We start from the raw sequence: 12433 nt of genomic DNA on the forward strand, positions 1-12433 counted from the left end.
CATACAGGAGAGAAGGTTATTTAACCATGTCGGTGCTATCAAATTTGCACTTCACCAATCCCAATGATGTCATAAACTGTGCAACACGCTTTTCCCTATGACAGTTTTTGCAATTGTAACCACACTTGCTCTTCAGTCTCAGCTCTTCTACATATTGTACCTCAAGAATTGCACTAAGTTTATATAAGGAGGCACAAGCTAAAAACTCACACAGATTTAGTCTTTTGCTGTTCAAGTGAAAAATATGATCACTGAGAAGATTCTGTGCACCAGGGTGGGAATCAGGCACTTTTTCAATGTACACCTCAGTCTTCCTCTCTGATGGAAGAATGCCACAAAACTGGAAGAGGGGGAAAATCTATATTGCACCCTTTTTCACAATCTTTTAAGCAATCTGCTGGCCACTGAATATACAGTCAGTAAACCACTCTACCCAACAATATTTGAAGCCATAAAAGTGATCTCAGTGTAACACTGAGGAAAAAGAAAAGGGAGCTCCCACGTGATAAGTAGACATTGCCTTGCCCCCTGCTTCCAGCTGTTCTCAAAAGAACCAGCCCACTGGAGGTCTCGGACCACTCCTTGAGGGATTTCAGTGCATCAGAACAATTAAACATGAAAACAATGAAGAACGCTCAGGAGAACCACACACCACTACAAGTGTCTGTTTCTGACATGATGCCTCTGAAGAGCTGGCAGTGAATAGTTAGTTGCCTCAAATAGCAACACACCTTCTTGAATGATCTGGGGAGGATTCTCAGATGGCTGATGTCTTGATGAGGGTTTGGACATTCAATTCTAGTTTATCTCCCTTCTGAAACCTTGATGATCCAGGAAGGAAAACAAATCCTTCACTAATAATAAAGCAATTATATGCTGGGAATCCAAATGAATGGAAGATTCACCTACTATCACAGCAATTTGCCATTAGCACATTCAATTACTAACATGCAAGAAACTCACAAGCTGCCTCAAAAATTAAAGTATGTGGGACCATCAGGGAGGGTATTCTCCCCATCACCAAGAAAAAAAGAGATGGGATTAATGGACAAGAAAATAAATATTCTAGGAACACTTCCTAATAATAAATATGAACTTTTCTAGTACCTTTCATCCAAGAACCGCCAAGTGCTTTACAAACATTATTCCCATTTTACAGGAGGGGACAGCACATGAAGGTTAAGTGATATGCCCAGGGCCACACACACCAAGTTATGGGCTGAAACTCTCAAGTCAGGAATCCTAGCTCCCAATAACCTACTCTAATCACTAAACCACCATTCCTCCCAATAGCAAAGTGATCATGTTTATGGAATTCGAAAATAAGAATATGTCATTCTAATCCTCCCCCCACAAACAAACAACAAATTTAAGATCCATTTCATGTGATTAATATTCTTTTTATAATGCAAAGGATTGTTCCAGAGAGAGACGAGAATTTTTAGTTCCTAGGAAATCAGTGCTATAAACAGTGCTAACATAGTTATTCAATGACAGCATTATAAGTTATACAATAGTGATGCATTTTCAAACATCTTTGATTGATAAAATATGCTCTTTTGCAATGCTAATTTGACTGTAAACACAAGTGCCAATGGAGACTTTGACAAACATCTTTACATCTTGTTCGGAGCAGTCATGCATAGCGTGTTCAGTACTATAGGAAAGACAATTTTAAACAAACCAAACAGCTATATTAGAGACTAACCTCCTGAATTCCATTGTTTCAAATAGATGGAGGTCTCCACTTTGGCCACCACTACCTTAAATTTACACTTGTCTTTGGGCTGCATTTGCTGAAATGCAAGTAGTTGAGAGCAAAGCAGCACAAGGGACGCACTGCTGAGGTCACAACCCCTTGCTGTCACAAAATGAACATTGTTGCATGTTCATGTTAGCAAAAACTGTGACAGAATATTTTGACAGCCTATTTCATTTCACCTAGTTCTCCAATGCCATCAGCTGCCATACATCTGTCCGTAACACAACTACAATAGCAGTTATGATACTAGAGTAATATTACAACCCTAAGAGACTGAATTTTTATTTTAAAATGTAAAACCCCTTATTTTTAATTCTCTCAGATACGGTTTTACATTTGCTGCACACAACAGTAAAGTTGTGAGTTCCTGATAATATATTCAGTACAAAAACATCAAAGAAAACATAAAATAAGCTATAGTGCACATTAGTATTTTCACAGCTGCTTTGACAAGACTGCTGCAATAATTCACTATTACAAATTGATTAAATTGTTTGCAATTTGAACAAAAATTTACTTTGATAAACTTAACTTTTTTTTGGCTGAATCTGAATCGTTTTAGCATTACTGCAAGTTAAAAAAAAATTTCTCAAAAACTAAAATTTCTCTCAATTTACCCCCCACAAATAAATTTAAAACAAAAAGGTTAATAGCAAGAAGATTTAAGAAGTTGCTGCTAAATCATAACTGCATTTTTGAATAAGAATATATCATTTTAAAATTACTAAGCAGCAGTACCTTACATGTTAGACATTAGGAAAAAGTTTTTCACTAGGAGGGTGGTGAAGCACTGGAATGGGTTACCTAGGGAAGTGGTAGAATCTCCATCTTTAGAGGTTTTTAAGCTGAGGCTTGACAAAACCCTGGCTGGGATGATATAGCTGAAGTTAGTCCTGCTTTGAGCAGGGGGTTGGACTAGATGACCTCCTGAGGTCCCTTCCAACTCTAATATTCTATGATTCTATGTTCTCAATGCAGCCAGACACTTTGCTGAAGCATACAAATAATTAGAAGAATTACTGTGCTCAAACATGAAAAGCTGAAATAGCACCTCTCACAGCCCTGATCCTGCACAGAGTTTCAGTGGGGCTCCATCTGGGCACAAGTCCACTCACACCCAGTCCAATGAAGGATTGAGTCCTTACTCTCTTTAAAAAGTAGCAAACAGTTTGCAACAAAATCAATGATAGATTAGCTCTAGCACTAATTACTTGATTGCTATTTTAAATGTAGTATTTTGTTGAACGTTAGTTTTTTTAAAACAAGTCTGCATTCTCCTAATCGGCACAGTCAAATCTAAGGCTGTTTAAAAAAAAATCAAGGTGCCAAGGAAAAAAGCTGACGTTCTCATCATTTTGTCCTGTGGAAAATGAGATGCAGCTGGCAACAGAGATTGTGAGAACTGGTTATCTTAAGTCTTATCTAGTGTAAAAAATTGAACCATTACTGAGCATGGTTTTCTGCAATGGTTCTCCTGAAACAGGACTGAGAGATTGACTGTACAAAACTGTTCTCCCTTGCTTTCTTACACCAAATCGCAAACACACTTCTGAAATGTTACTGAAAATGGTTTGCACCTGATCTACATTCAAACATTTTTAAGGGAAACAATGTTGCTAAGACATTTTCAGCAGTTGTTCAATATTTAGTATAGCACAGACATGGTTTTGTGATCCAGTCCAACAACCCCTTCCTTATTCATGCAGAAACTCTTATTCACACGAGCAGCTCTCCACTCAGATCTATAGGCCAACTATAACCAGGTAACTATAACCAGTACTAGTCAAAATTACCAACTTTGGGTCATAAACAGGGCGCTGAGAAATTAGCAACCCAAAACAACTTTTTGGGATCTTAACTGTGGAAAATCTTGCTCTCAAAACTAATGGTTCTAAACTATTGATCTACAACCCAATACCCAAATACTGCGACTTCTGGCATTTTTCTGGGATGCCAAGAATGCATTTTACTGGGAGAGAGAACCTAAATTCAACTTCAAACTCACCTGGATGAGTTGGGCATACCTATCTTTCAGAATGGATCGGCTTGTAATCTGAGTAACTCCTATGAAAGCAAACCACCATAGGTATTCTCCAGCACTTGAGCTAGAGAAAACAACTTCAAAAGGCAGAACATGTTCAACTCAATCTGGTGTTCTCCTACTGCCACTTACAAGATGCTGTTGAAACATAACAGATTTTTACAAGGGTAATTTCTTGTGGGTCTAAAAAAAATACTATGACTCTAAATACAAGAACACTGAGATTCTATAGGAAAAAAAACTTCCTCTAAGAAAATTCAGCAGTCTGAATGCATGTAAATGACAAAGTAGTAGCAAAGCAATTTCTTCCCTTTCTCTCTTCAAACAAAATGTAAGCAAGTTTATAGTAGGAAATATTACACTGGTAAATAAAGGCTGCATGTATTATACTATGGCATATCAACAGCAACCCAGGTCTGTTTACCTTGGACAGCGCAAACTAGTTAAGGAACACTGAGTGATGCACAAGAACAGAAACTCTTTATTCCCCTCTGGGTAATTAACTTTCATGTTCACACAATGCAATTTACACTAAATCTTTCAAAGAACGAATGACATTTGCTGCAATTATTCTGCACATTTAATTCTGCCTAAGCTTGAGAGTATCAGAAGTACAAGATGCACAAAGCCAATGGGCACACAGTAGTGCTCCTTGGACATTTAGATCCAGATTTTGCAATTTGTTGCACAAAAGCAGAGCCCTGTACCCATACAAATCCTCAATCACTACAGAGATGCTACCTGCAGGCATAGGTATTCACCCACACACAGCCAATTGCAGGATTATGGCTCTATTCTGTGTCCTGCCACAGAAATTCAGTTACCATACTGGAAGATTATGAACCAGTCCTAAGTGATCTACTCTTTGGCTTGGAGATGTGGTATTCAAAGGTCTGAGTCTTTCTTTGGCATTGAGAAGGACATAAAGGGGAGGACCTTAATTAAAAAACTAGGGAACAAAGTCAAAATTAACATGTACATTTCAGTCTAAAATCAGGTTAACTTCCTTTATAAGTATGTATCTATGTACAATACACAAGCAGTCTTCTATTAAAAAAAGAAAGATCATGAGCAGCACCAGCACACCAATATCTTTAAATTCATCAAAAGTGAAATAAAAAAAACTAAAATGCAGTGTCAGAAAAGACCATTCTAATACCATATGATTTTATAATGGCTGACTAATTATTTTAAAATTTCAGTTACATGGCTTATGTTGTATTCAAACTCTGCTGTATCATCTGTGTGTTGATTTTTAGGTAATATTTAAAAGATTACCAAAGCACAATATCAAATAAAAACTGTTGTTCCACTTAAGAAATTAGGGCAGCTGAGATCTGAAATAATACACAAAAATGACTAAGCATTTTAAACACTGATTAAGTAACATAGGGGCCTTATCTCAAACACTCACACTGAAGTGTAGTGCTTACTACCATAAGTAGTACTATTGACTTCAGTGGGACTAATCCCAGTCGAAAGCACTACCTGCAGTGCTTGCAGAGTTGGGCCCTAATTTTTCATGATATATTTCTTCAACATATTTTAGCTGTACAGATTGGCATAATGACCATCTAATCTAGTCACCATTTTCATCAAATTATTTTAACAAAAACAAACCATCACCATCATTAATTTTTAGCCTGCCTTTTAAAAAAACGTATGGATTAGCATTCTTGGTTTAACTAACCTTTTAAATATTGTTTTGCATAGTGTTTACCTTTGATTGATTGCAAATTGTGTGTTCTATGAACATATAAGACATATTGCTATTATATATAGGCTTTAATTAAAAATAGAAGTAATGAAATTCTCTCTCAATTTTTTACTGCATATACACAAATATAATACACACACAAACATACTGATCTCTTACCCTGTTTATTCTTTCATTCATTTTTATTTAATTTTACTTCAGTCATATGGCTACACTTATATATACCAAAGTTATTGTTTTTACTTTCTGTGTTTAAGATTGAAAAATCAATTTTAAAACTTCATCGTTATATAAAAATGTAAGCATTTAGGCTTAGTCAAGGTGAACTTTGAGCAGGTATTTCACAAAGTAACTTACATTACCTGTTCAAAGGTTACTCAGTTACTAAAGGTGGCATGTACCATTTTCTTATGTCAAACATATGCAGACAAACACTGTTACAGTACCATCATACAGACTGATAGGGCACTGGATTGTGCACTGTAGAACATAATAAAGTAAATGTGTGGCATCGGGGATCATAGGTTTATTATTATGATTATTATTTGGAGTCCTCAGATGAAGAGTGTTGTTAGTATTAAGGTTGAATGAAACAACTCCACATATTTCCATTACCATAGGGATTTTATCCACAACAGAAACCTTTGCACAAGAGTACTGGACTAATGCAAAATGTTTCCAACTGTTGACATGAAGCTAGTTTTTTTGTTTACTTCCTTGTTTATGAACCAGCATCATCCATGTCAGCGCAGCTCTCAGAGCAGTGCTTACTTAGTTAACACTGCTGAGTCCAGAAGAGGGAGCTCAAATACTGTTCTGGCTGATATCCCTTAAATCCTAGTGACTTTAAAATAATATAAAAACAGCTAGAACCCAGGGAACATCTCCAACTGGATTAGAACCACCCTTAAAATAATGTGACATTCTGAGCCTAAACCGATTTTTTTAGACCCTGAATTTCCTGACATTTGGAAGTCCACATATGATCATCAACATTATCTGAATATTTTTTGTGCTTAACATGTTGGTCCATATAACCTTAAAAAATGGAATAAATATTTATAAAGATATATTAAAGCTGCTACTCCATCGTTCAAGATGACATACAGTGGCAAAGCATCATCAGGCTGTGCTATAACAGATACTTTGTGTGGAGAGTGATGTAGATAGCCCATTCATCAAAAGAAAGTAGTAATTGGTAGAAGGAAAGCAATTGGAAGTTCATGCCCTGTCCCAAAAAATTGCAGAGGGGTAGCCGTGATAGTCTGTATACAGCAAAAACAACGAGAGTCCTGTAGCACTTTAAAGACACAAATTTAATTTCTGCAGGCATAAGCTTTCATGGGCTGCAACCCACTTCGTCAGATGCAAGAAAGAGAAATCAGATAGGGGGTATAGCTCTCCACAAAAGAGTTACTGCCCAACTTAAAAACAGCTCCTCCTACTCTCTGTTTAGGATCCTGAAGTCCATAATAAAGAGAAGTTCTTTTCACTCACTTTGGGAAGATGGGAGTCTCACAGGTCTCTCCAATTACCCACACAAAGGTCCCATACACAAGGAGCAATTCCATTTGAGACACATCCCCTCTTCAGTGTGCTCCCTGTATTAGCCACTCACCTCCCTATCCCCATGCACTCTGCCTGACCCCCCCCCAAAAAAAAGAGAGAGAGAGAGAGAGAGAGAAAGAGAGAACATGCTCCCAAGTTCTCTCTGTTGCAGGATGGGCCTTCCTCCCCACTGCTTCCTGATGAGGGTAAGTTACCTTTAAAACTAAAATAATTTAAAATTCAGGGGGAAAATATGTTTCTGCTGTGAAAAAAAAATCAAGACTTTCTGTTTCATATTTAAAATACTTGGATAAGAACAAGAAAATACCATGGCTTCAAAAAAACCAAGACGGACTATATTGCATAAATAGTTGGAAGAAAACCAAGTCAGAAAAGCATTAGTGTATGTGTGTGCACAAGCCTTAGCACAGCAGTAGCTCTTTGCTTCTGCTCTGACCAATAACTAACACTAAATAGACAAGATGGTAAACTTTGCAAAAAGACAATTACTAATAATGAAAAAAACAAGAGAAATTTTGGGGTGGTTCCACAAATTGAATCAGAATAATGTATTTTCAAACTGACAGCAAACTGTGTGGTTGCTAAGTGAAACTGAGAGCAAACAGCGATACTGTGCTTAACCCTTTTTATATTGCATTTTAAGCACAGATGAAATCATGCAATAAAAAAAATCCACAAAGGAGACATTTTGCTCAGCTATTTAGCCAAAATTTCCATCACTTCAGAACCCAGAATCCTGAAACAAGTTATTCAGCTTAGGTCACTTTCTCAATGGTGGTTTTCCTTAAACTAAAGATCACTTCCATCTGCAAAATTCAGAATGGGATTTTCAACATCAATATTTGGGTGTGGTTGGAGCTGGGACTGTGATTTATATCCATCCTTACTTTATATAAATATTTCAAACTGGGAATGCTCACTATTGAATATTACTTTTCAACAGGCACATTTTAAGTATATGTTTCAGAAATTCTCTCTCAAGAATATCCAAATCTTGAGAAGTGTCCAGAGGGTTGAAAATGGCAAAGGTTGTGTACATTTAAATAGATTCTTTACAAAACCCAACTTGTCAAACTCTACCAGGACAACAGCAACACTAGGAATAAGAGATGATTCCGACAACTGCAAACATCACAAAACTGCTCTCAGTATACCCTTAACGAACACAAGGAATGACATTTCATGGAGGATGCTTTGTGTAGTTAACAAATAGTTTAGCATGAACAGAGTCACACCGTAGTAAGACTTTGCTGATAAAAGTAATATGCCTTTGTTTTATGAGAGACACAAGGTGTGTGAGGTAATACCTTTTACTAGACCAACTTCTGCTGGTGAAAGAGACAGAGCTTTTTAAAGTAAACCAATAATAAACAAGTATTTAAACTATTCTGATGGCAAGGAATATAAAGCAATACAGCACATTCAACATGTTCTACTGTTCCTTTTCATGTTGTGATTGGCTACAAATAGGCTTGCATATTTTTTTTAAAAACTTAAAGCAGCATAAAAAACGTTGATACACACACGTAAGCTGAAGTCACTAATGGAGAGCTCACGTTCTCTTTCCCAATCATCACTAGAACTAAACCAGAAAAATCCATAAGCAGTCAAAAAGGCACCGTGACATTTCTGGCAAGCACTGAACATTTATTCACTACACTGTAATTTCTAATTATGTGTTTCCCAAAGACAACACAAGACAAGAAGGAGCTGGAGGTGCACTAATTAGCACTGATGACAATTAAAACATAATGGGAAAAATATTGGTGATGTTAACTCCATGCATTCACTCAGGTTCTACTTATTATCAGTATGGTAATACAGGTGCCTCCTCCACACCTTCCTGTATCTAAACTCATCCTGCATAACGTCTAAGTTCAGCTGTAAGCTACTCAAGTCAGGGACTTCATTACTCCATGTTTTGTAAAGCAAAAGGAAGCTCTCAGCACTCTACAGAAGGTAGCAAGGAAGCAAATGCCTATTTACATTGAAGGAGGACGAGGATCCGATTATAAACTCTTTGTGAGTGAGACAATGCCCTTCTTTCTGTACGTCTGCACAGGACCAAGCACAAAAGGGCCCTGAACCTAAATGGTGCTACTTTAATCCTGCTCAAAAATAGGCGGTTTGGAAACTGGACCACACACCCAGATCACGGTCCTCTCGCCTCAGACTCGGCTCTGGCGCTCAGGAGGATGCTCATTGCTCTTCCTAGGTGCTGCTTCTACCCCGCAATCATCATCTGCCTCTGTCCAGCGAGTGGGCATCACGGCAACCACCCAAAGCGGGGCCGGGCCACGGGGCCTGCAGGACCCATTGCCACAGCCGCAAGCAGTAGCCGCTCCGCAGGCTCGCCGGGGGCGGCCGGTAGATCTGGTGCCCCCCACCCTGGGCAGAGAGGGGGGAGTCCGCCGCGGGAGCCTCCGCTCTGCAGGCAAGGCTGTGACCCCGGCCCGCGGGCTGTGTACCGTGCCCCGTCTCCCTCAGCGCCCCCAACGGAGGGGGGTCAATCCTCCCTGCCCCCGCCCCCCAACAGAGGAGGGGTGCCAATCGTCCCCTCCCCCTCCGCAGCATCCTCCCGCACCCCCAGAGGGGATGTGACCCGCCCCTCCCCCACGAGAGGGGTGCTAGCTACCCCCGCTCAGCCCCCCAAAGAGGACACGACCTGCCCCCCCCCCCAGGGTGTCAGCCGCCCCCGCCGCGGCCGCGCGCTCGCTCACCCTGTGGGCCCGGGTCAGGCTCAGGTCCTTCATGACCTCCTCGAAGGCCGCCGTCTCCTCCGCCTGCTTCTGGTTGTGCAGCGCGATCTTCTCGCTGAATTTCCGCGGGTTGTTCGAGGCCGCCATCTTCCCCCGTCCGCGTCCGCATCCCCCTCCCCGGGCCGGAGCGGAGGGGGCAGGGCGCATGCGCGAGGGACGGGGCAGGGCGAGGGGGAACCCGCGCGCCCGCGCCTGAGGAGGAGGCGAAGTGCCCCCCAGTGCGCATGCGTGCGCGGGGCGAAATGCAGAACGCGCCATTGCGCAGGCGCGGGGCTGTCTTGCTTGAGCCCGTTACTGACACTGGCCCTTTAAAGATGGGGAGGGGGGGAGGAGGAAGAGGAGCAGGTCGGGTACCCTGCCGTCCAATGCGCATGCGCGCGGAGTCTGGCTCTGCCGCTCTTGTTCACTGGTCCCTTCCCACGTGCCACTCCCACCACCCACCCCCTAAGAGCGAATGGGCGGGGGGCACCTAGCCCGGCTGCCCCCCCATCCTCCTTCCTTCCCCCCTCCCCCGGCTGCCCCCCCACTCCTCCCTCCTTCCCCCGGCTGCCCCCCCACTCCCCCCCAGCCCTGGCTGCCCCTCATCCCCATCCTTCCCCCCCCTCCTTCCTTCCCCCCGCTGCCCCCCAACTCCTCCCTCCCCCTTCCTTCCCCCCCATCCCCAGCCTGCCCCCCCATATGGAAAACACCTGGAGGAGAGGCCCAAGGGCCCCCCAAGGGATCAGGAACCAGGGGCTCAGTAACACAGCACCCCCCAGCCCTGCTGTTTGATTTCACATGTAAACCCAGCTCACTCGTTTTAAGGGCCTGACTTCTGATTGCTGGGGGGGGGGGGGTGTGTGTGGCAGAAGTGAGTTAATTACAGATACCGAGCGGGGTTTGTTACAGGAAAGAGGCTGCCACCGACTCACTGTGCAGCCTCTGCCCAGTCACTCCACCTCTGTGCTGCCCCATTGAGAGAGAGAATATTTATCCACCTTTGTAAAGCTCTTGGAGATGGCTGGATGAAATTATGCCTCTGTAAGCACAATATATTATTACTATTAACAGCAAGGTAATATTTTACTTTAAGTTCCATTTGCTAACCTGCAGTTCATTTATAACTTAGTGGCTGATGTATTATTGAACAGGAATAAATAATTAGATAAACAGCAAACTGAATAGTTAAATACAGCCCATCAGAGTAAATGGAACAGACTGTGCAGTGGTATTAACACTGTGCAAGCTGCATAATGGATCTGTAGCACTAAATGCATGTAGATATTGTGACTTACTGAGATTCATTAACCACATGCATTTATTTTTGCTTGGGAAGGGTAGGAATGATTTGTAGAGTTACCCCACTCTAAGAACTGACTAATACAAATGGGAATATCAAACAGCCAAAGACCCAGATATCAATCTGCTGATATTGGCATCAGAAGATTAAGGGCTAAAGATGAAATTTGATATAAATACTTCCTCCTGATGTGATTAAACATGGGGTGAAAGACTGAGGATGACCACTTGATTAGATTTAATCCCCAAGGCAACAGAACCTTTTACCTCCTCTGACTTGAGGAGAGATAGATATTTGGTTACCTTTTATTCAATACTCAACGTACATTTGCCTGCTCCCCTCCCCAAAAAAAGCACACCTGTCCAATTATTCCTGAATATTAACATCTGATTAACATATTTTAAAGACCAGGCATGGCTAACTTAATAAAATCACTAGACATGACATTATAGTGTTGTAATGTGTTAACAGCCTGTCAAATAGAAAGATCTGATAACTATATTCTTGAATCTCTCTAAACAAAAGCTAACTGTTGTAGTAATTTTGTTTATCCTGATATTTACATACCAAGTATGTGTAAACTTGTTAAAACTTCTTAAATAATTTTTTTAAAATGTATTACATTTTCTTTAAAACAATTCACACATTTATTTGTTTCTGGAGTCTCTCACCCACTCAAAGCTGCACATTGTGGGGTGTGGGTGGGATCTGGCCTACAGCTGAGTGCCTGGCCTGGAAGACAATATAAATCTTAGAATCATAGAGTTGGAAGGGACCTCAGGAGGTTATCTAGTCCAACCCCCTGCTCAAAACAGGACTAACCTCAGCTAAATCATCCCAGCCAGGGTTTTGTCAAGCCGCAGTTTAAAAACCTCTAAAGATGGAGATTCCACCACCTCCCTAGGTAACCCATTCCAGTGCTTCACCACCCTCCTAGTGAAAAACTTTTTCCTAATGTCCAACCTAGATCTCCCCCACTGCAATTTGAGACCATTGCTCCTTATTCTGTCATCTGCCACCACGGAGAACAGCTTAGCTCCATCCTCCCTGGAACTCCCTTTCAGGTATTTGAAGGCTGCTATCAAATCTCCCCTCATTCTTCTCTTCTGCAGACTAAACAAGCCCAGTTCCCTCAGCCTCTCCTCATAAGTCTTGTGCTCCAGCCCCCTAATCATTTTTGTTGCCCTCCGCTTAACTCTCTCTAACTGGTCCACATCCTTTTTGTAGTGGGGGGTCCAAAACTGGACACACTACTCCAAATGCGGCCTCACCAATGCCGAATAGATGGGAATAATCACTTCCCGCA

At 41.3% G+C, this 12433-nt stretch overlaps 1 protein-coding gene across 2 annotated transcripts in view; it reads right to left on the reverse strand.

Annotated features, from left to right (window-relative positions):
- CRTC1 (CREB regulated transcription coactivator 1) overlaps positions 1 to 10002 on the reverse strand; it is a 65394-nt gene extending 55392 nt beyond the window's left edge. For both annotated transcript variants that reach the window (XM_067560701.1, XM_067560695.1), the window contains exon 1: positions 9810 to 10002. In XM_067560701.1, coding sequence (XP_067416802.1) covers positions 9810 to 9995 — 186 coding nt within the window. In that variant the 5' untranslated portion in view covers positions 9996 to 10002. The remainder of the gene's footprint in view (positions 1 to 9809) is intronic.
- Between the last annotated feature and the right edge of the window lie 2431 nt (positions 10003 to 12433).

Source organism: Emydura macquarii, unplaced genomic scaffold (genome assembly GCF_026122565.2).
Source record: "Emydura macquarii macquarii isolate MOO-44397 ecotype Brisbane River unplaced genomic scaffold, CSIRO-AGI_Emac_v2 contig_306, whole genome shotgun sequence".
Classification (NCBI taxonomy): Eukaryota; Metazoa; Chordata; order Testudines; family Chelidae; genus Emydura; species Emydura macquarii.